At 42.2% G+C, this 24,998-nt stretch overlaps 1 protein-coding gene across 1 annotated transcript in view; it reads left to right on the top strand.

Moving 5' to 3' along the window:
• The window catches only part of LOC133444568 (cellular retinoic acid-binding protein 1), a 38,139-nt gene extending 13,344 nt beyond the window's left edge, over positions 1–24,795 (top strand). The window contains exons 3-4 of the mRNA XM_061722410.1: positions 14,976–15,089; positions 24,447–24,795. Coding sequence (XP_061578394.1) covers positions 14,976–15,089; positions 24,447–24,497 — 165 coding nt within the window. The 3' untranslated portion in view covers positions 24,498–24,795. The remainder of the gene's footprint in view (positions 1–14,975; positions 15,090–24,446) is intronic.
• The last annotated feature ends 203 nt before the right edge of the window (positions 24,796–24,998 follow it).

The following is a 24,998-nucleotide window of genomic DNA, read 5'->3' as shown; positions in this document are numbered from 1 at the left end:
TATAAATATAAATATATATAAATATATAAAAATATATATAAATATATATAAAATATATATATATAAATGTATATATATATATAAATATATATAAAAATGTATGTATGTATATATATTGTATATGTTATGTTGTTGCTTAAATGAAGACCATAATCACATTTTATTGCAAATAAACATAGAAAAGCAGCCTATGGTAAGGTGTAACTTTTTCTTGCAACTGTACGTTGATAATGACGGGGTAGCTGTGACTCAGGTGAGAGAGCAGGTCGTCCACTAATCTTCTCAACATCCGTCCCATGTGAAAGTCAACAAATCTGCCTCTAAGCAGAGCCTCATTTTAAACGAATGCAGCTCATTTGCTTCAGCGAATCCTTTAAACCGCCGACACGGCTCAGATTACTGTCATTTATCTGTATCTGGGTCCTCCGAGGTCCTCCTCTGTTTGTCCTCCTGAGGCTTTAATGAAAAATTATCATTTTGCGTGCAGCGCTGCTAACTGGTATCATCTCCACGTCTGAGGAGAAACATTAAGAGCAGCTTGACCTGGATAACAGTTTCTCTCTGCAGCTCCTCTGGCCCCGGGGGGATTGGGGGGCTTCGTACAAAGCTGCAACACAGGGGCGTGAAATGAGTGAAATGTCCTTTTTTATACTTTGGAAGCAAAATGAGGGATTTATAAATCTGCAGTTGTCCAGAGTTCACCTAATCTGCCTTTTAAAGATACAGTCATTTAATTGTAAAACAGGCAGAGCGTGTCCAAACCCTGATAGAACAGATATGGTCTGTGTCATGCTATATGAGTAAAGCGGTTACTTAGAAACATCCCCTGATATGATCTAAGCGCTGAGACAATTACACCGCCCCTGGCTTAAACATGAAGACTGCACAGCTTGATGAATTGGACGAGGCAGATCTTGAACCCGATGACCTCCGACTGAAAACAAATCACGGTGGCCTCGCCAGCGCCAAGCTGTTTTTAATTTGTGTAAGAAATAAAAACGGCCGGGTTGTAAGTGTGAAACGCCTTCTACTGCACGGAGGAGGAAACTTGTTCCTGCAGCAAACGCCCTGACACCTGTATGTGCACGCTGCTGCAGAGCTCTTATGTAACTGACAGTGATAGGAAGTGAAGACTTGGCAGGATTCTCTGACCCATTCATGAATCTGGGGGTTAAACGTCCTCATGTGATCGAGACGAGTTCAAACTAGATTTGTATTTGCCGTGGTAACGATGAAACTAAGAGAAAATAAAATCAGTTGTATGAATTTTATAGGACCTTATATAAGAGTCTTGCTGTATGGCGACTAACTAAAAGTCACAGATGAAAAATCTCCATATCAGAAAATGTGGGATTACAGTGTCATTTCTTTGCAGATGTCAAGATTTCAAGTATGCCATTGTTTTTTTCTTCAGCCTCATTTCATTTGTTAATATTCGTCAATTGTTGCATCTCAGTCATGCATTTCCACCCCAAAAGTTGGGGAAATGCAGAGCTGGCAAGCTGGTAAAAGGTAAAAGGTTAAATTCTTGCTTTAATTTCAATTACAATTAATATTCTGTAAAAATAATAAGTTATCCATGAGAGGCTGAGTCTTGGAGGATCAAATACGACTCAAATACTCAAATAAGAGTCCCTCCTTATCAATAAAAGCATGAGAAAATCAGTGAAATGGTTTAAGATATTGTTCTCCAAAGTATGTAATGTTTCATTCACAGATGACACTAAAAAGATCAATTACATCTCTGCGTTCAGAGACACCTGGGATAGATATATACGCTGACAGGAAATGTGAGGGAAGCGTACATTAAACAGAAGAAAAAAAATGAAACAAAACATAGGGTAATAAAAAACGAATTAAAATTCCTCTGACCAACTAATCCACTTTTATGTTCAACTGTGGTTTAAACATGAAACATCATTTTTTGTGTGTGAAATGCACAAATCTGTTATGTTTGGTGTTGTTTGAAGAATCTGGGTGGAGTTTTGACTCCACGACGTTGCTAATTAGTTTCAAAAGCCAAGAGAACAAAACAGCGCAATAAAGTTTGCAACACAACTATTTGTGTTTCCATTAATGGAAAATAAACTTAAACTGAAGTGTACCGGTGTCGGGATCAAACCACCGTCACGGTACGGATGGATGGATGGATGGATGGATGGATGAACGGACGGACGGACGGACGGACGGACGGACGGATGGATGCATTGATGCTTGAAGAATGGATGGATGGATGGATGGATGGATGGATGGATGGATGGATGGATGGATGGATGGATGGATGGATGGATGGACAGATGGATGGACAGATGGATGGATGGATGGATGGATGGATGGATGGATGGATGGATGGATGGATGGATGGATGGATGGACGGACGGACGGACGGATGGATTGATGGATGGACGATGGATGGATGGATGGACAGATGGATGGATGGATGGATGGATGGATGGATGGATGGATGGATGGATGGACGGATGGATGCATTGATGCTTGAAGAATGGATGGATGGATGGACGGACGGACGGACGGACGGACGGATGGATGGATGGACAGATGGATGGATGGATGGATGGATGGATGGATGGACGGATGGATGCATTGATGCTTGAAGAATGGATGGATGGATGGATGGATGGATGGATGGATGGATGGATGGATGGACAGATGGATGGATGGATGGATGGACGGACGGACGGACGGATGGATGGATGGACAGATGGATGGATGGATGGATGGATGGACGGACGGACGGATGGATTGATGGATGGACAGATGGATGGACAGATGGATGGATGGATGGATGGATGGATGGACGGACGGACGGACGGATGGATGGATGGACAGATGGATGGACAGATGGATGGATGGATGGATGGATGGATGGACAGATGGATGGATGGACGGATGGACGGACGGACGGACGGACGGACGGACGGACGGACGGATTGATGGATGGATGGATGGATGGATGGATGGATGGATGGATGGATGGATGGATGGATGGATGGATGGATGGATGGATGGATGGACGGACGGACGGACGGATGGATTGATGGATGGACGATGGATGGATGGATGGATGGACAGATGGATGGATGGATGGATGGACGGACGGACGGACGGATGGATTGATGGATGGATGGACGATGGATGGATGGATGGACAGATGGATGGATGGATGGATGGACGGACGGACGGACGGACGGACGGACGGATGGATTGATGGATGGATGGACGATGGATGGATGGATAGACAGATGGATGGATGGATGGATGGATGGATGGATGGATGGATGGGTGGATGATGGATGGATGATTCATTATCAGTTGTAGTCTTGGTCTGGCAGAATGGATCACATTGCTAGAGACTTAAACATCATTCATAAACATAATTTTTAAACCGCAGCCTCAACGTTTCCTGCCATCGTTGGTTTCGTAGACTCTCCAGTGCTTTATATCGTATTCCATGTGAGGAAAACAAACCCTGACGGGTTGTGGGTCGTGTTTGTGTAGCCGTTCCCTGCCAGACGGAGGCTGGACCTGCAGGCGGCGGCGCCCGCTGACACCAGCACATGTGCCGGCCCGGGCCAGGGCGGGCGGGCGGGCGGGGGGGGGACATTTCTGTGGAGTGTTGGCAAATTCTCGGGTGGAGGAGGTTTGGCAGACGAGGCCAAAGTTGGTTTTGGCCGCGTTCAGCTGCACCCACGGTTAAGTGGATTACATGCTGATCTGTGGCTGGCGTGGAGCGGAGGGCTGATTAACGCCGCTACAAAGTTAAAAAGCTCCAGTTAATCGGAGCGAGGGCAGTGGGATCAGGTGGCGACTTCTCACTTCCAAGGCGATGAGGTGACGAGGCGTTTCCCCTCTGCCCCGGAGGCGACGGAGAGACGACCAGCTGGGCTTCGGCAGAAGAGAAGGGAGAGAACGGAAACCCTAATGAGGCAGTGAATGCACCTGCTGTGACGGGCGGGGGGGGCTCAGACTAAAGTGGCTAAGTTCACCATCTGGGAAGCCCATTTTTCATCTGAATACATTACTTTCAAATCTCATGTCAGACCGACGCAACTCACCTCCGGGGCACAAGACTATCCCGTCTGGTTGCTATGGCGACAGACTTTTAGCAACGGGGCTACACAGAGAGGACCAGAGAGCAGGCTCGTAGTGTGAATGGCACAAATGTAACACTCAATGAAGTCCTGAATAATGTATTGGTGCAATTTTCGACCGATTGCATCGTCTCAGGTCATCCGTGATTTTTGGAGAGGTTCAGCAGCCTTGTAGAAATTTGGGATGAATGGATAAAGGTGGGGTTCATTTTTAGGACAACGCAGCTTTAAATCCGATGTAATTAGGCCTGTGTTGAAAAAATCGATTTCCCTAAATCGATTCTCATATTAATTCCTAAAAATCGATTCATGTCTAAAGATCGATTTAAAAAAAAAATATATTTTTTTATTTTTATTTTTTTTTTATTTTATTTATTTATGTATTCTTTTTTGTCATCATTACATTACAACTTTTGGTTATTTTTTTGTTTATCCCCAAAAAAGGAATGTCTTGTTGGACACGAGAATAACTGGTGCCATGTTTTTGCCTTTAAATATGTTTAAAGGTATGAAAACATTAAAGTGTTAGGTTATAATTGCATGAATTGTCTATATTTCATTACTTTATATACTGTCTTGGGGTTACATTTGCAAAAAATGATAAAAACCAAATGCTCAAAAATGAAAAACCAAAATAGACCGAAAATGGAACAAATAAAAACGGAATGTGGGAAAAAATAAAACTGATTTCATCCGTCTCTGTTTCCTCCCTGGATCTGTTTGGTAATTCTGACCCACATGATGTTTCTGAAAGCATTTCTATCAGCATTCTGGGAGCTGATTGGTCCTTACAGCATCATTAGCTGCAATACTTGCTGTTTAATCTCAATATAATACTAGTAGTAATATTTAGTAGTAGTAGTAATATTTTGCATAACTACAGTCATATAATTAATGCAACAGCTCAAAAAACAGTTTTAATAACACTAACCCAAATCAGTATCGGAATCGAATCGGATCGAATCAAATCTTGATAATCGATTCTGAATCTTAAGAATCGGAATCGAATTGATTCTTGACATTTGAATCGATCCCCAGCCCTAGTTGTAATGTCTTTAGCTTCTGACAGTGTGTCGTTTAGCACAGAGAGGCGGGAACAGGCCTGCAGCTAAGGGCAACACAAGCTGAGCACCTGGCAGAACCGCTTGTTTTTGGGCTGATTTTAATGCTCTCTGAGAGCTTCAGGAATGAAAGGTTATTGGTTTTGTCCTCCCCACTTTATTTACAATTAATTCTTATAACATATTATTTTACAATATATATATTTTTTTCATTTATTTTCCTGAAAGTCACCAATGCACTGCTGGGATAGACCAACCCGAAGGCCGAGTCGGCTACCATCTTCCCAAGTTGGTCAAAAAAATACTTCCGAACACACCAACACCGACGCTGTAGCAGTGTGAGTGCCACGGAACCCTTTTATTCAGCAAAATCACCCAAGCCACGTGCTTCCAGCTCCAGCAGCTTCAGCTTCCGTCTGACCACCCGTCTCAGCAGCCACACCTGTGTCCCGTCAGCCTGAGTGGCTGCAGCTCCTCCACTCTAACACACCCCCAACGCCAAACTCGCGCCGGGGTCCGTCCGGCTGAGCTAAATCCCCCCAGCCCACCTCGGAGCGGGAGAGGAAGCCGTCTGCGCCCCCGGGCCTTCCTGGTTCAGACGGCCGCCGAGCCCCATCGGGAGGTCGCCCTCGGCGACGGGCCGACCAGGGGGAACGGTCGGGCGGCCGTCCTCGGCGACGGGCCGACCGCCGAAAAAGCCGCTCTTGGGACCGGGCCCATTGTGGCCTCGGGTCAGACAGTGCGTCCAGGACCACCCCCTCCTCCGTGATGCGGACCCGCGCCGGCTGCTGGTCCGCCTCCAGGACCGCCTCCTCCACGGCGCAGCCCTGGTCTGGAGCTGGTGTGTCCATCCCGTCGGGCCCCACGTTGGGTGCCAGTGTAGCAGTGTGAGTGCCACGGGGCCCGACCGACGGGATAGAGAGGACACGGAGTTTAGTGCAGAACCCTTTTATTCAGCAAAATCACCCAAGCCACGTGCTTCCAGCTCCAGCAGCTTCAGCTTCAGTCTGACCACCCGTCTCAGCAGCAGCTTCTCCTCTTATAAGGCTGGCAGGGTGGAGAGGCTGACGGGCCACACCTGTGTACCGTCAGCCTGAGTGGCTGCAGCTCCTCCACTCTGCCACAGACGCCAACTGGAGCGTACGTTCTGCGTGGGGTGTAATACTTCCCTATAACTGCAGGTGGCGCTAATCTGTGATGAAGAAAGAACAAAACAGGAAAGAGGAACAACCGGAAATGGATGATCCCGCTTGTCGAGGGTTCTGAACTGAGCCGCTGTCATCACACGATGTTTTCACTTCTGATAGAAGTCAAGAAGGATTGAAAATACGATGCTAATAATGAAAATATAATACAATCAAACACAATCCAAATCTAAACCCATGCGATGATAGAGTGTAGCGTAACGTCTGTGCCGTCGCTGTCCACGAAAATTTGGCTGAAATTTGCAACTTCACCACACGATGTCACTAACCATCACTTGCAAGTCCTTAAACGGGATGAAACTTCCCCCTTTTCCCATAGGTTTTGCCCAATTTTCCCAGGTCTTAAAGTTATTCTATGCAGTCTTCCTAGAGCTAGCAAGATTTGAAAGTGGCGCTTCCTCTAAGCCCCGCCCCCCCCGCCCCCACCCACGAGCGCTCCGTCCAAAGCCTCGCCCCCACAAACACGAACGCGCATACGATTATTAAACATTTTGGACAGCACATTTACAGCAAAACTGCCCCATGTCTCATTCACCTGTAAGCGAGGTTGGTTTTAGGGGGGGCAGGGGGGGGCTGTGCCCACCCAAACGTGCCCACCGGCGTCTCCATCCCGGAGAGCGTCGGTGAACGGCACGGCAGCGCTGCGGTGCGCTGCAGGCTCTAAAGCCGCAGCTACGCCGTACCCTACGGCGTCTACGCCGTAGCCTACGGCGTAGCTGCGGCAACACAGCCCGCACGGCACCGCAGCGCGCTGCCGTTCACCGGCGCTCTCCGCTCTCGCCGTGAGACGCCTATATCCCCACGGACCCCATACAGCTTCCGAGCCGGAGCTCCTGCGGCTTTTCACGGCTGCGGCTGTTCACGTGTCCCCCCGGGCTGCTGCTGCTGCTGCTGCTGCTGCTCCTCTCTGCCCAGCAGCCTTTGCAGCGGACTAACGGCTCCCGCTCCCCGGTTACACACAGCGGGGACCGAGCTGCTCTGGAAATAACTTAATATATATAATAACTATATACTGGGGTCCGTGGCAGAAGGGAGGGAGGGAGGGGGTTACACTGGGACACTGTGAGCCCAGGAGGACCCGTGGAAGTGAACACGTCGGGCTGCTGGAAGCGAGTGCGCGCATGGGACAGGGCGGGGGGACGTGGTTTAAAATGAAGACATCTGATTGGTTCTTTCCCTTCCTGGACCTGGACCAATCCGTATCATTCGGACCGAATGGGATAATCTACAACTATTACAGAATTCAGCCGCTCGCGTGCTGACGAGGACCAGAGGGCGGGAGCACATTACACCTGTTTTAAAATCGCTGCATTGGCTCCCCGTCCGCTTCAGGATCGATTTTAAGGTTCTTTTACTGGTTTTTAAATGTCTTAACGGTCTTGGGCCATCTTATTTATCTGACCTGCTTTTACCGTATCAACCCTCGCGGACCCTGAGGTCCTCTGGCACCGGCCTTTTAACCATTCCTCGAACCGGGACTAAAACCCACGGTGAGGCTGCATTCAGCCATTATGACCCTCTTTATGGAACAGCCTGCCAGAGAACCTCAGGACCGCAGAGAACGTTGATATTTTTAAAAGGAGGCTCAAGACACACCTTTTTAGTTTGGCTTTTATCTGATCTCATTTATCTAGTCTTTTCAGCTATTTATTGTATCTATTGTATTTACTTTTTTTTTTATTTATTTATTTTTTTAATCTTTTTTATTATCTTTAAACCTTTAATCCATTTTAGTGACTTTTTACTTTATGTTATTTATTATTCATCTTAAGTTTTGTATAGATTTCTCTAAAATTTTACACTTTTAGGCATTTTTTACTTTCTTTTAATCTTTTAGTTTTTAGCTCCAGTGTTTCCTCAGGGGGGTCGTCCACACTGGGAGGTGTGCCTGCTCCGCCCATGGGGGTGTCGTCATGGGGATCCCTCAGGCCTGGGTAGCTGGGGGTGGGACTCCACCTTCTGTGTGGGGTCTGTCCTGGTCTGTCCGGGTTGGGGGGGTCTCTGTGGCGATGCTCCTTGTGGTCGTGGCCGGTGGAGCCTCTCGGTGTGGACGGCCACCCATAGGTAGTGTTTTCCTCACCTGGATCGTTAGTGCTAAGCCATGTCACCAGTCCACTTACTGTGTGTGTGTGTGTGTGTGTGTGTGTGTGTGTGTGTGTGTGTGTGTGTGTGTGTGTGTGTGTGTGTGTGTGTGGGCGTGTGAGTGTATGCACATGTGTATGAGTGTGAGTGAGGGTGTGTGTATGTGTGGGGGGTGGGGGGTGGGGTCGTATGGGATGTTTTAAATTGTACTTTTGATTGTTATTTTATTTTTTTATGTAAAGCACCATGAGTTGCACTTACGCTGCATGAGTTGGTGCTATACAAATAAATAAAGTTTAAGTTTAAGTTTATAAGTTAACTTTTAAACAATAGTTTTTAGGGGGTGGCGTCAGCTATTACGCCACTCCTTTCTTCTAATGGATGTGTCTCTTTTAAAATCTGAGTTACACAAACCAATTTAAAGTTACAGCACATGCAACAGAATATGAAATTAGGTGGAAATGAAGATGGGAAAGCCAGATGATTTCACTCTGATCTGGGTCTGTAACGTCAGACTCAAAACTTTGGTGCTTCAGAAAAAGGGACAAGGTTTTACTAGTTCAATGTTTTTAGTTACTTTCCCACAAAGATCAGAAGGTACAATGATGGACTGGAGATCTTTATTCTTTTATTCCCAGGGAGGCACAATATCCAGTCCAGCAACAGCTCCCTATTTTCTCTGGTCACTGATATCTTTATTCCATTGATGCTGAACAAATGCCAATACAGAAGAACATTTCTAGGTGGTCACTCCCGTAGAACATGCACAATATGTCCCCATTGCTGTCAGTGGTGACAGTTTTAGTAATTGAAAGGCTCTGGTAGATCCTTAAACATGTCAACGAGGTTCTCAGAGTTGCTCGTACTCCGTGTTGACGGATAACGTTCGTAATACTGACACTCCTGCCCAGTCTCTTTCTCCAACCCCTGAGGGCAAACTAGTTTAGCTTGGTTGTTATGGGGCTTTGCATTCTGGCGGCAGGCTTCATTTGGCTATCAGAAGGCTTGTACGGTCGTCTCTGATCATCCCTGTGACGCCCCGATTTCCCCCGCTTCCTCGGTCTGCATTGCCAGTTCACACAGCGCTCATCTCACCCCTGTTACGCCTCTGTTACAACCTGCTACGCTGGAACAGAGACCCATGCTTTGGGTCTCTGAAGGAAAATCCATCTTTAAAACCTTTAACTGAGCAGGAAAGGAGATTTCCTCCCAGTTTTTGAAGATGTTTGCATCTGAAAAGCGTTAAGAGGCCGAGACGAGCCCAAAGAGAATACAGGCTCTTGATGTATTTATGAAAGAAACCGTGGGTTTGTATGAGCACTTTGGATGAATTAACAAACAAGAAAATCCATCCTAAAACATAGCTGCAGCTAACTGTCTGTTTGTCTGGTTACACAAGGGAAAAACAGAAAGGAAATAATAAAACTAGTCCCAGAGAAAGCTGCAGAAAAACCCGACGATGGCCGCTCTCAAGTCTTTTTTGATATCGTGATTAACAACTGTCTCTGAAGCCGCGGCTTCAGCTGGAAACAAACCCTTCAAAATGGAGAAAAACCATCAAACAAAGTTGTCTGCAAGTCATGCTGCAACTACGCCCGCCGGCCAGACGATACTGGAGAGATATCACAGAGTTTCAAAGAGGGCCCTGCCAATAACGGCGGGTTTGATCGTCCCTGAGCTCGGGAGGCGCTGATGAAGATCGAAAGAAGGATCAAACTTCAGCGGTGTGATGTGCTGATGTCTCTGGTTAAGAGAAACAACATAACCAGAGTCCGGAGGACAAGTCAAGCTCAGTAAATAGGAACGAGACGCCTAGCGAGACTAGCTGTTGGTCACATGTTGACGCTGCACTAAACTCTCTCTTTTTTGTTTCCTGTCTGTCTGAAATGAAGGAGATCTGTCGGTGATCAGGGGAGTTAGCTGAGCATAAAGTACTTTTCCTCTTTTGAAAATCTAACCATGGCTGTGAAGTTTTTAGTATAACAGGAATGTATCGAGCACTTCGATGGACGATCTCAACGAGCTCGGTGATCAGGGCCGGTTCTAGAAAATGATGACTAGGGCTGCATCTCAGATCAGAGGGGGTGCACATGCCTGGCACGTTATTCAAGCAGAATGATACTAGCAAAACAAGAATATTTAAAGTGTATTTCAAATGCTTTATTGCAGCAATATTGCTGCAGAACAAAGAAAATGCTACATTTAGTCTGGACTACCCCACCCATCAGACAATCTAGCAACAGAAAATAAAACATAGCAACAAAAATAAATATAACCATAAATATACAGGACTGTCTCAGAAAATTAGAATATTGTGATAGCTTACAGCTTAAGAAAACTCAAATATCCTATCTCAAAGAATTACAATATTCTGGGAATCTTAATCTTAAAATGTAAGCCATAATCAGCAATATTAAAATAATAAAAGGCTTGCAATATTTCAGTTGATTTGTAATGAATCCAGAATGTATGACATTTTTGTTTTTTTTAATCGCATTACAGAAAATAAAGGACTGAAGGCTGATTTATGGTCCGCGTTGCACCAACGCAGAGTTTACGGCGTAGGGCACGCGGGGCTGCGAATGTACGGTGCGCGTCGCCGCGTACCCTACGCAATAGGCTACGCCGTCGATTTAATGCGGAACCATAAATCTGGCTTTCAACACGCGCGCATTTGTCAGTTTTCTTTTCGTCTTTTCAACTGAGCATGCAAACACATAAACTGAGGGTGCAATGCTTATGCACCCTCGTAGAACCGGGCCTGTCGGAGATTAAAGAGATCTTTTCACAGGGTTTCACGTGTTTACTGACCTGTCTTTGTACAGGTACTGTGTAGTATAAGTAGTGCATAACTAGAGCACTGCTCTAGTTATGCAGTGATTCTCAACCGGGGTCCGTGGACCCCTAGTGGTCCAGGGTGCAATTGCAAGGGGTCCCTGGTAATAAAATAGATAGTTTTTAGATAGTTTTTAAAAAGATCATCGGACATTTATAGAAATAGATTATTATTTTACTCAAATGTGACCGGTGCTTTGCTCTATCTAAATGTCTTAAAGACTACTTGGATACTTTAAGCATGAAACGTGCCACCAATCTGCTCTTAGACTTTGACAAAGGCATTCAAGGACACTGGGACATTGTACGGACATTTATGGACAGAAACAGCATTACACCAATATGATCTTGACAACCTGACAACCTCTCTTACTTACTTACTTAAATTTTATTTGAGAGGGACCATGTGCAATTAAAAACATAAATGTAAACATTTGATGCATTGCACCAGAGTTAGCCTTAGGCTAATTTGCATCTGCAGTCCCTTGGTACAAATAAATACAGCGCAGATAAAATGATTAGAGGGTAGTGCAGCATGCACAGCATACAGCACTACAGTCATACACACACACACACACACACACACACCTTTTCAGCCCCATGAAAGTGACTGGAGGAAAAGCTAATGTTGTTCACTAGCAAGTTAGTGGGTGCATTGTTGTGAGAGTTTTAAATGATTTTTTATATTAGCTTTAAAGGCACCGAGCAAGTCACAGGTTTTGATGTTGTCTGGGATTCTGTTCCATTGTGTGACAGCTTTAACAGAGGAGGCTGCCTGTCCGAATGCCTTCTACCTTACAGGTGTCGCCACGGTAACAGACAAACTCGCTCAGACAGGTGGGGCCAAGCCTTTTAGGATTTTGTAAACTGTACATAGATTTGAAAATATTCTTAAATTTTCTAAAGTTAGTAGATTGTGCTGTTGTAATATGTCACAGTGGTGGTACCTAAGTGGCTTTTTGTCAAAGATTTCCAGGGCCTGTTTGTACAGGGATTCTAAAGGCCTAATTGTTGTCTCCTACCTTGCTCCTGCATGCGGTGTTGTGTAATAGAACCTTGTTAAATTCAAAGAATCAATCAAAGAAAGCGTATTACATCACTGCACTGTACCCCCCCTCCCTTTTTTGTGTTCATTTATTTATTTACTTTTTTAAAATTATTTATTTCAATTCTTTTTCCCCTAATTGTGTGTGTGTGTGTGTGTGTGTGTGTGTGTGTGTGTGTGTGTGTGTGTGTGTGTGTGTGATGTATATTGTGTTGTGGATCTGCCAGTCCTCTTTGTTTATGATGATGTTGAAAACTAATAAAATCTTAATATGAAAAAAAAAAACGTGGCCGAGACCTTTATCTACCTAAACTAGATAACCTTCTTTTACTCTTTCACAATCATCATTCATTATATTTTAATAAGAAATGTTGCACCCATATGCATTGTTGAAGTGACTGCATGACACTGTTATTACAATTTTAACACGATCTGCATCCTTTTCAAATTATGACCCCCCCCTAGCGTTTCAGTGACCTTCAGTTCTCCAAAAATGCAACCAAAGATTTGCAGACCCCAAAAAGGTTGAGAACCACTGCTCTAGAGCACGCTTATTGATCTGGTTCCCAATCTATACATCAATTAGGCATCTTTGATCAAAAGTGCAACGACCTTCCCACTCCTTTAGATATTTCCAACTGCGCAATTTTATAACTTCACATTCTGACTGTTTTCCTCTATACCCTCCCGATTCCTTGGTAGATACTATTTTCAAATTTAGGACAAATTTAAAACAGGCTATAGGTAAGATCTATCATCTTCTCAATCACCATAACATGGCAGCTTTGGATAACCTTAAGAGTAAATGGGAAGAGGATCTAAGTGAAGAAATTCCAGGTGCAGTTTGGCAGAAGATTATTAGAAGGATTTATTCATCATCCATTTGTCAACGGCATACTGTCGTACAATTTAAGATAATACACCGACTCCATTGGTCAAAGGTTAAGCTGTCCAAAATTAGACCAGAGCTGGACCCTACATGCGATAGATGTAAACTAGCCCACGCTAGCCCCCCCTAGCCCCTGCTAGCCCCCGCTAGCCCCCGCTAGCCCCCCCTAGCCCCTGCTAGCCCCCACTAGCCTGTTTCACATGTTCTGGACATGTCCAAGTTTATATACATTCTGGAAGTCTATTTTTGATACCTTTTCTAAGGTGCTTAAAGAGGCGATCCATCCATCCCCTTTCATTGCCATTTTTGGTGTTACACCAGATGATGTACATCTGGACACCTATGGGTGCAACATGCTGGCTTTTTGCACTTTGTTGGCCAGCGACTTGTACTCTTCAAGTGGATAGATCCTCTCCCCCCTACACATTCCCAGTGGATCAAGTAGGTAATGCAACATCTCAAGTTAGAGAAGATAAGATACTCTCTTCAAGGATCTCTCTCGAAGTTCGATGCAATTTGGCAGCCTTTCATGACATTTGTTAAAAATATGGAATCAAGGAATGTAACCCCATAATATGTAGCATTATTTATCTAAATGTGCATGTATCTGTATTAGGAATGGGCGATATTATACCGTTCACGATAAACCGTCAAAACAATTCCTCACGGTAAGAATTTGTCATCTCGCAGTAAAAACGATACATTCCCGTTTATGACGTTTTTGTGTAAATCCTGAATTATGGTTCTGCGTTAAATCCACGCACAACGTACAGGAAGGAAGGAAGGAAGGAAGGAAGGAAGGAAGGAAGGAAGGAAGGAAGGAAGGAAGGAAGGAAGGAAGGAAAAAAAAGAAGGAAGGAAGGAATGGGGAGAAGGAAGGGAGAATACAAGGAAAGGAGGAAGGAAGGGAGAAAAGAGGAAGGGAAGAAGGAAGGAGAGAGCAGGAGGAAGGAAGGAAATGAGCCAGAAAGAAAGAATGAAAGAAAGAAAGAAAGAAAGAAAGAAAGAAAGAAAGAAAGAAAGAAAGAAAGAAAGAAAGAAAGAAATGAGCCTGAAAGAAAGAAAGAAAGATATTAGCCTGAAAAAAAGAAAGAAAGAAAGAAAGAAAGAAAGAAAGAAAGAAAGAAAGAAAGAAAGAAAGAAAGAAAGAAAGAAAGAAAGAAAGAAAGAAAGAAAGAAAGAAAGAAAGAAAGAAAGAAAGAAAGAAAGAAAGAAAGAAAAAAGGATAAATTCCCACTGATGACGTTTTTGTGTAACAAACATGGCGGATCTGAGAGCGAGATAGATTTATAGTTAAAAAGATGGAGTTGAATTGGTATTTTTTTTTATTGTCATTTTTATCATTATCGGGATAAATGCCAGAAATTATCGTGATACATTTTGTAGTCCATACCGCCCATCCCTAATCTGTATACTGTTGCACTGTCCAATTGTTTCTCCTCTCAGGAAACACTTACTCTTGAGAGGTTTAGGTCTGGTGGGCTGGGGTGGGTAGTGGGTTTCGTGTTCTACTTGTTTTGTCTTTTTTCTGTGTGATATGCAAAACCTTTAATAAAAAGACTTTGATTAAAAAAAAAAGTGCAACGACCTAAGAGTTGATGTTTGAAGCGCTCGGCCACATGCGAAGTGTGCTGGTCCTGATGATAATGATGGTTTGTGCATGGTTAATCAGCCTTTACACTAACACTGTGGCTTGGAGACATCAGTCATACTGCCTGTCCCGTCTTTTGTCCGTCCCCCCTGCAGAGCCTGGCCACCTGGGAGACGGAGAACAAGATGCACTGCAAGCAGACTCTGGTGGACGGGGACGGCCCCAAGACCTACTGGACCCGGGAGCTGAATGGGGACGAGCTCACACTGGTGAGAACAACGTCAGGGAGTCACGGCGGCATCGTGACAGATTATCCTCCGTCAGGAAAAAACAAAAAATAAAGATGATCCACCAGAAAGCGCTGTAATTCAGGGAGAGCGTGAGCTCAGCGGTGGCTCTTCAGGCTCAGTTATTTAGGTAATACCTATGGAAGTAACATCTCTCCTCTGTTTGTGCTACAGAAAAGAGCAGTGAGAGTCATTCACAGGGTCAGAGAACCATCAAACAGATTATTTATTTCGGCAGGTTTGTTGAAAATGGTGGATATAGTTGAACTTCAAACTTTAAAAATAATGTTTAAAGCAAAATAGATTGTTACCAGAACAGTTACAAAATGTGTTCAGATTGGAGGATTAAGACAACGGACTTAAACTTGATTTCAAACATACTTTTGCAAGGCTAAACATAAAACAAATCTGTTACAGGTGTAAAATTATGGCATGGACAACGCAAGGAACTGAAAAGTTGCACAAGTTTGTATCAGCTTAAGAAAATGTTTAAAAAAGAAAAGATAAGTGCCTACAAAAAAGAAGAAGGAGAAAGAAAAAAAATAGATAGAAGAGTGGTATTTTTGTTTGTTTTCTTGTTATAAATATGTGTATTTTCTGGACTATAAGCCGCACCTGCATACAAGCCGCGTCCGCTCTATTTTTAAAAAAATAATTAAAAAAAGATATGCAAGCCGCAGATATTTATGTTGTCAGATTAGATATTTACTACATGTACAGAATGATTTTGAACTGTAAATGATGTACATGTTTGTACCTAAATAGATCCTTTCCTAACAGTGTCTTTTAACACGGCAGCAACTTTGCTGATTAAAACGGGACAGAACCAAGAGAAAATAACCGGTATTTATTTATCTATTTATCTGTTTGAAATCTGCTTCTACCTACTTCTATCTGCTAAAGAAGTAGCGTATTCTTCTTTGCATTTATTTTGTCTTAGTTTTGATTCTAATTCTGGTTAGAGCACCACGAGCATTTATCGAAATTTTGTGAAAAAAGTCGAAAATGTCGAGAAAAAAAGTCAAAATTTTGTGAAAAAAGTCAAAATGTCGAGAAAAAAAGTCGAAATGTTGAGAAAAAAGTCGAAATGTTGAGAAAAAAGTCGAAATGTCGAGAAAAAAAAGTCGAAATGTCGAGAAAAAAGTCGAAAATTTGAGAAAAAAGTCAAAATGTCGAGAAAAAAGTCAAAATGTCGAGAAAAGAAAGTCAAAATGTCGAGAAAGTTAATAACCGCACCTTTGTATAAGCCGCATGGTTCAAAACCTATGAAAAAAGTAGCGGCTTATAGTCCAGAAAATACGGTAGATAGATTGGTGTTCAGTAAGTCAACGTAACAGAGAGGGGCAGGTATAAGGTATGAGTTTTCTTCTTCCTGCTCCTTTTCTTTCATGGTGATAATGTGTACTTCATGGAATTTTGTACAACATTATTAAGAATATATACCATGAATGGAATAAATGAAATGAAATGAAAGTTCGCCTGTTCTCCGGCTCGTTCTCACGGAGGCCGGGGCTTAAAGCGGCCAGTGTTTCTCCGCTTGAGAAATGGTTAACGAAGCGAGGGAGGGAGTGCATGAAGTCGCCCGGGAGACTCAGCCGTTAAGGAAATGAGAGAGCCGAGCTTTCATCCACCCCGCCGAGAGACGTGAAAGGAGAACAAGAGCAGCTGCTACGCTGACATGGCTGTAATGCCCCCTGTATTTAGTCAGATTAATATGTGCAGGAGTCAATGGCTCTAAAGCCCCAGCCGTGTTCGGGGGAGCCGTTGAGCACTAAGGCGCAACACAAACAACTCACAGGGCTCTGCGGCGATCTCCGCTCGGCTCTCGCTGCTCCCACGCTCGCCTCCTTTGTTTTTCCAAGTCTTTATCGTATGAATGTGGACGAGGAGAGAGCTGGAAACAACAACAGAGGAGGTTATAATGCCGTACAAGCCGGCGCAGGGAGTTTATGTAGCTTCATATCCAGAGGTGGCTCCATATCCGAGTGGGAATGGGTGATATTTTACCGTTCACGATAAACCGTCAAAACAATTCCCCACGGTAAGAATTTGTATCTCGCGGTAAAAATGATAAATTCCCGTTGACGTTTTTGTGTAAAACTGATTTATGGTTCTGTGTTAAATCCATGCACAACGTATGTGAAGGAAGGAAGGAAGGAAGGAAGGAAGGAAGGAAGGAAGGAAGGAAGGAAGGAAGGAAGGAAGGAAGGAAGGAAGAAATGAGCCAGAAAGAAAGAAAGAAAGAAAGAAAGAAAGAAAGAAAGAAAGAAAGAAAGAAAGAAAGAAAGAAAGAAAGAAAGAAAGAAAGAAAGAAAGAAAGAAAGAAAGAAAGAAAGAAAGAAAGAAAGAAATGAGCCAGAAAGAAAGAAAGAAATGAGCCAGAAAGAAAGAAAGAAAGAAAGAAAGAAAGAAAGAAAGAAAGAAAGAAAGAAAGAAAGAAGAAGCCGGAAAGAAAGAAGAAAAGAAAGAAAGAAAGAAAGAAAGAAAGAAAGAAAGAAAGAAAGAAAGAAAGAAAGAAAGAAAGAAAGAAAGAAAGAAAGAAAGAAAGAAAGAAGCCGGAAAGAAAGAAGAAAAGAAAGAAAGAAAGAAAGAAAGAAAGATAGAAATAACGAAAGAAAGAAAGAAAGAAAGAAAGAAAGAAAGAAAGAAAGAAAGAAAGAAAGAAAGAAAGAAAGAAGCCGGAAAGAAAGAAGAAAAGAAAGAAAGAAAGAAAGAAAGAAAGAAAGATAGAAATAACGAAAGAAAGAAAGAAAGAAAGAAAGAAAGAAAGATAGAAATAACGAAAGAAAGAAAGAAAGAAAGAAAGAAAGAAAGAAAGAAAGAAAGAAAGAAAGAAAGAAAGAAGCCGGAAAGAAAGAAGAAAAGAAAGAAAGAAAGAAAGAAAGAAAGAAAGAAAGAAAGAAAGAAAGAAAGAAAGAAAGAAAGAAAGAAAGAAAGATATGAGCAAGAAAATAAATAAATTAAATCAATGGGAATAAATTCCCATTGGTGTAGTTTAGTAGCATTTAGTATCTTTTAGAGCAGTGTTTTGGCTCCAAAGACTGAATGTGGTGATAGATTTATAGTTACAAAGGTGGAGTTGAATTGTTTTTTCTTTATTGTCATTTTTATCGTTATCGGGATAAATGCCAGAAATTATTGTGATACATTTTTTAGTCCATACCGCCCATCCCTAGTAACGAGTTACATTTACTCCGTTACATTTACTTGAGTAAGTTTTGGGAAATGTTGTACTTTTAGTAGTAGTTTTGAATAACTATACTTTTTACTTTTACTTGAGTAGATTTGTGAAGGAGAAACTGTTCCTCTTACTCCGCTACATTAGGCTACGTTGAGCTGTTACTTTTCTTTTATCCCTTTTATCCGCGTACGTGTCAATCTCATGACATCACTGGGTGATTCTTTGGGAAAAATGTTTGTTTTTGCATGTTTTGTCACATTTACACAGACTCAAACACACAGAGTTTCTATGAGATCATGGGTAAGTCTTACGACGGAGTATTAGGGCCAAACTAAGACAAAAAAAATTGGGAAATTACGAGAATAAAGTCGTAAAATTACAAGAATAAAGTCGTAATATTACGAGAATAAAGTCGTAATATTATGAGAATAAAGTCGTAAAATGACGAGAATAAAGTCATAATATTACGAGAATAAAGTCGTAAAATTACGAGAATAAAGTCGTAAAATTACGAGAATAAAGTCGTAATATTACGACTTTATTCTCGTAACTTTAGGCTATGACTTTATTCTCGTAATTTTACGACTTTATTCTCGTAATTTCCAATTTTTTTTGTCTTAGTTTGGCCCTAATACTCCGTCGTATGTTCTAGTTCTGCCTGGTTAAAAAAGACAAGTACAAAGGCTTGACATTTTGTGCTACTTGTGCTTAATTAATTTTTTTTATTCTGTTATTATTTTATTATTTATTAAAGTACTTGAATTTACTTTAAGATTCATTTTATTTAGCAATTTTTTATTTATTTTATTGATTTAATTTGCCTGAAGATGATTATTTTGTACTTCAGACGTTACTCAACAGTTACTCAGTACTTGAGTAGTTTTTTCACCAAGTACTTTTTTACTTTTACTCAAGTAATTATTTGGATGACTACTTTTTACTTCTACTTGAGTCATATTATTCTGAAGTAACAGTACTTTTACTTGAGTACAGTTTTTGGCTCCTCTACCAGCTCTGTTCATATCACAGGCCCGAGGCTCGTATTGATTAAACAGAAGGGGAATGGCTGCCGTTAATGCACCAGTTTCACACGGAGCTGTTCCCAGTGCAGACTGAGGAGCTGAGAGGGCTCTGACCTCCTCTGTGGGTGATAAAAGCTGACCGGCCCTCCGGTGACTCCAGCCCCGGAGGGGGAGAAGCTCTATCTGCCCTGACGGAGGGAGATGGAGCTGAGCTGTGACATCAGCTCGCGGTTTCTGTCTCCCAGCTCTTCTCACGTCACTTCTCCCTGCAGCGTTATCGCTAGGGATGGACGGTATGGACTAGAAAATGTATCACGATAATTTCTGACATTTATCCCGATAACGATTAAATGACCATAGAAAAAATACCAATTCAACTCCACCTTTTTAACTATAAATCTATCACCACATTCAGTCTTTGGAGCCCCCAAAACACTACACCACCAACTACACCAATTAAATTGAATTGATAAAAACCAATTAAATGAGTTACACCTGTACTGCAAAACTGTCAAACCGCCATGTTTGTTACACAAAAACCTCATCAACGGGAATTTATCCTTCCTTCCTTCCTTCCTTCCTTCCTTCCTTCCTTCCTTCCTGGCTCATTTATTTCCTTCCTTCCTTCCTTTCTGGCTCATTTCCTTCCTTCCTTCCTTCCTTCCTTCCTTCCTTCCTTCCTTCCTTCCTTCCTTCCTTCCTTCCTTCCTTCCTTCCTTCCTTCCTTCCTTCCTTCCTTCCTTCCTTCCTTCCTTCCTTCCTTCCTTCCTTCCTTCCTTCCTTCCTTCCTTCCTTCCTTCCTTCCTTCCTTCCTTCCTTCCTTCCTTCCTTCCTTCCTTTCTGGCTCATTTCCTTCCTTCCTTCCTTCCTTCCTTCCTTCCTTCCTTCCTTCCTTCCTTCCTTCCTTCCTTCCTTCCTTCCTTCCTTCCTTCCTTCCTTCCTTCCTTCCTTCCTTCCTTCCTTCCTTCTTTCTCATTTATTTCCTTCCTTCCTTCCTTCCTTCCTTCCTTCCTTCCTTCCTTCCTTCCTTCCTTCCTTCCTTCCTTCCTTCCTTCCTTCCTTCCTTCCTTCCTTCCTTCCTTCCTTCCTTCCTTCCTTCCTTCCTTCCTTCCTTCCTTCCTTCCTTCACATACGTTGTGCGTGGATTTAACACAGAACCATAAATCAGTTTTACACAAAAACGTCATCAACTGGAATTTATTGTTTTTACCGTGAGATACAAATTCTTACCGTGGGGAATTTTTTTGACGGTTTATCGTGAACGGTAAAATATCACCCATTCCTAGTTATCGCCACGGCGTCGAACAGTCGTCAGACAGACCGCTACACAGTTACAAGTGTTTTAAATCGGTTTGAAAAATACAAAAAAAAAGGGAAAAAGCTACCATGTTTGTGATGATGCAGCTTCTAAAACTGATGATGGAAAAAAGGAGGTGCAGATTAAAGAAAGCAGTCATTTTTACATTTTTGATGATAAGCCTCAGTCTAACCAACACGCCAACACCTAACCGTCACTATGAACAAGAAACAGGGTCCGTTTTTTTGGAGATACGAAAACTTTATAGAATAGAAATAAGTAATTTCCTAAATTAAATAAAAAAGCATCCGTCACGCCACCAAGAATCAGCGTAGAGACTTTCACACCAGCAAAGTAAAGGTTTGACGTAAAAACACAAAAATAAACTCCACAAAGTGTGCAGAAGAAAGCAAAGACTGAGCAAGACCTCGGTGATCCCCAGAGCTGGGTAGAGGAGCCAAAAATTGTACTAAAGTAAGTACCGTTACTTCAGAATAATATGACTCAAGTAGAAGTAAAAAGTAGTCATCCAAATAATTACTTGAGTAAAAGTAAAAAAGTACTTGGTGAAAAAACTACTCAAGTACCGAGTAACTGATGAGTAACGTCTGATTTATTTTTTTAACACAACTATTCAAACATACAAAAGTACAAAATAATCGTCTTCAGGCAAATTAAATCAATAAAATAAAAGAAATTAAAATTAATAAAAAAATAGCTTAAATTAAAATTATCTTAAAGTAAATTCAAGTACTTTAATAAATAATAAAATAATAACAGAATAAAAAAATAAATTCAGCACAAGTAGCACAAAATTTCAAGCCTTTGTACTTTTCTTTTTTAACCAGAACTAGAACAAACATGAACTCATAGAAACTCTGTGTGTGTTTGAGTTTGTAAATGTGACAAAACATGCAAAAACAAACATTTTCCCCAAATAATCACCCAGTGATGTCATGAGATTGAGGCGTACGTGGATAAAAGGGATAAAAGAAAAGTAACAGCTCAACGTAGCCTAATGTAGCGGAGGAAGAGGAACAGTTTCTTCTTCACAAATCTACTCAAGTAAAAAGTAAAAAGTATAGTGATTCAAAACTACTCCTAAAAGTACAACATTCCCCAAAACTTACTTAAGTAAATGTAACAGAGTAAATGTAACTCGCTACTACCCACCTCTGGTGATCCCGCCCCGACAGTCAGACGATGAGAGAGGATACAGGGAGAGACGGATACCTGGGACGTTCTGGTACCGTCTCATCTCTCGTCTCATCTCTACTCCGAGGTCAGAGTTCAGGAGTTTCAGCTGAAACGCCTCCTGAAGTTGGAATTCCAACTCGGGAAGTCTGATTTTACTGTTTATAACAGTTCTGTCTTTCTTTATTTAGATGAAATCAAGCAAACACATCAATACTTGCTTTTGGATGTGTTTCTACGTCATTTGTAATAATGATAATAATAATAATAATAATACATTTTATTTGTAAAGCACTTTTCATGAAATAATCTCAAAGTGCTAACATAAACAAGCGAATAAAATCATTTGTAGGCGCTAAATATTACAGCAACAGCTCGTCATTGTTATCAATAATATCTAATACCATGGGTGTGACATCAGTCGGAAGCATCTCAGGAGAAAAAAAAAAAAAAAAAAAAAAAAAACAGTCCTGATCCTCTCCAAGTAGTTTGGTTGAGCTTGACTGCGTCGGTTTCAGGAGTGGGAGAACCCGTCAAAGGAAAGGTTTTCTGAACTGTGATATAAACTGCTATAAGCTTAAAAAAAACACTTAAAATTATCAATAAAGTTGATGTTTGTGCAGGAAACAGATGCTTAGACACATGCCGAATACTGACTAATAAAAAGCATCTTTTCAAAGTCGATGGTTCTTATCTTAGATAAATAAAGTTTGATTAAAGCCTGTAACCTTTGACACGTCTCTGGAAAGCAAGAGGCAGCTCTGCCCTCAGATAACCTCTGTGAGACGTGAAACATTTCCAAAAACGCTCCCCAACCCCGAGGCGAGGCGACAGTCGCAGAGCCCCCCCCCTGAGACGGAGGAGGATTAGAGATCATCAAGCAAGCGTCTGACTGAGACTGGCAGCGCTGTAACTGGGGCGCGTTGCAGTGATCCGCAGGGTCTCTGTCGCTGGTTTAGTCTGAAAACTCTTCTGAGGGCGTTGTGGTGTGGACGCTGCGCATGGATCAGTGTGTCAGAGGTTTCCGCTGGTTTCATCATCTAGCAGGCCGCTGAGCTGAGCGTGTTTCCCAGCGTCTCCTTAAAGGGGACCTATTATGAAAAACACATTTTTTCTTGCTTTAACATATATAAAGTGGTCTCCCCTCAGCCTGTAAACTCAGAGAAGGAGGAAAGCAACCAAGTTCTGCAGTGTCTGTACAGCCGCCCGGATGAGCCGTCCAGTGTGATGTGGATCTACGAGCCAATAAGATTCTGCTCCTATCGTTACGTAACGACGGGAGCGATGCGTGAAACCACTAACAACTAACTCTGGCCGGAACAACAACAACAAGTCAAAATGTCGAGAAAAAAGTTGAAATGTCGAGAAAAAAGTTGAAATGATGAGGAAAAAAAGTCAAAATTTCGAGAAAAAAAGTCAAAATGTCAAGAAAAAAAGTCAAAATGTCGAGAAAAAAGTTGAAATTTTGAGGAAAAAAAGTCGAAATGTCGAGAAAAAAGTTGCAATTTCGAGAAAAAAAGTCGAAATGTCGAAATTAATGTTGAAGTACAATTTAAAAAAAAAAAGTTGAAATGTCGAGAAAAAAAGACGAAATGTCGAGCAAAAAAGTCGAAATTTCGAGAAAGAAAGTCGAAATTTCGAGCAAAAAAGTCAAAATGTGGAGATTAAAGGGGACCTATTCTGAAAAACAGGTTTTCTCTTGCTTTAACATATATAAAGTGGTCTCCCCTCAGCCTGTAAACTCAGAGAAGGTGGAAAGCAACTAAATTCTGCAGTGTCTGTACAGCCCCGCGGATGAGCCGTCCAGTGTGATGTGGATCTACGAGCCAATAAGATTCTGCTCCTGTCGTTACGTAACGACGGGAGCGATGCGTGAAACCACTAACAACTAACTCTGGACGGAACAACAACAACAAGTCAAAATGTCGAGAAAAAAGTTGAAATGTCGAGAAAAAAGTTGAAATGTCGAGAAAAAAGTTGAAATGTTGAGGAAAAAAGTCAAAATTTCGAGAAAAAAAGTCAAAATGTCGAGAAAAAAAGTCAAAATTTCGAGAAAAAAGTTGAAATTTCAAGAAAAAAGTCAAAATATATAGGGTACGGCGTACGGCGGTCTTCGCGAACAACGGACAAAAAAGGGATTATGTACATTCACTGAGTGAATATTATGAAAGTAAAATATATATTTTCAATGTAATCAAAACGCATTTTTATGCAGAAACTAACTCAAAATATTGATTTTATTCACAAAAAAATAAGAAAATGTCTGCCATTGTTTTTTTTTTTATTCAGTCCGCAAATGACGACGAAAAGCATTCTGGGAAATTTTTATACCCCCTCGCTCGCGAAGTCAGCATCTGAAATCCCTCGATTTGAAGGGACTATTTTCAGCCACTCGCCCTCGTTTTCTCCACTCCCCCTAGGTGGAAAGAGGAATTGGGACACGACTACCCTCACGGGAACGCGCAAAAGTTAGGGGTAGTGAAGAAACCGAGGGCGAGGGGGAGAATTGGGACGGGGCCATGGTCTTCAAGGACTTTAAAGAATACTTTAAAGTGGCCTCATATGCTTGTTGAAGTAAATCACTTCCACATAGTTCATCCGTCAGCTGACTGAAATGTAAAACTCCCTTTTTTTGTGTCCTGCAGACGTTCGGTGCCGATGACGTGGTGTGCACGAGGATTTACGCCCGCCAGTGAAGCTCCGCCGCGACCTCCACCCGGACAAGACTCATTTAAACCTGCCGTGTTAACTTGCTAACTCATTTGCCAAATATCCTGTGTAATCTGTCTTCATCAGTCCTAGCCTCCACATGCAATAGTGAAGCCTCCGTAATCTGCTCGACTGTAGTGAACATTGTCTGTAGTCGTGGTAGCCGAGTATCTCCGTGTGCAAACATGCAGCCCCCCCCGCCAGCCGTAGTTATAGGATTTAGTCGTCAGGTGCATCAGTCAGCTGTTCATGTTTAATGAGAGCAAACAATAAAAACAATGGAACAAACCGTATCTGAGACTCCTTCTTGTCTAGTCATCTTGCAGGGCTCGGTGGGTGCACGGTGCAGGCCAACGTAAGTGGTCTACTCAGCTGTCATACTGTCTTTGAGGCTAAAACCTTGCTGGTTGTCCTTCCGGTGATTTAAAAGAGCAATAAAAACTACCTTTACTATGTGCAGAACAAAACTAAGTCTCAAACTAAAAACT

This window comes from Cololabis saira, chromosome 5 (genome assembly GCF_033807715.1).
Source record: "Cololabis saira isolate AMF1-May2022 chromosome 5, fColSai1.1, whole genome shotgun sequence".
In the NCBI taxonomy this organism is placed as follows: Eukaryota; Metazoa; Chordata; class Actinopteri; order Beloniformes; family Belonidae; genus Cololabis; species Cololabis saira.
The sequence above is the reverse complement of the archived record's forward strand: the minus strand, read 5'-3'. Positions and strand labels throughout refer to the sequence as shown.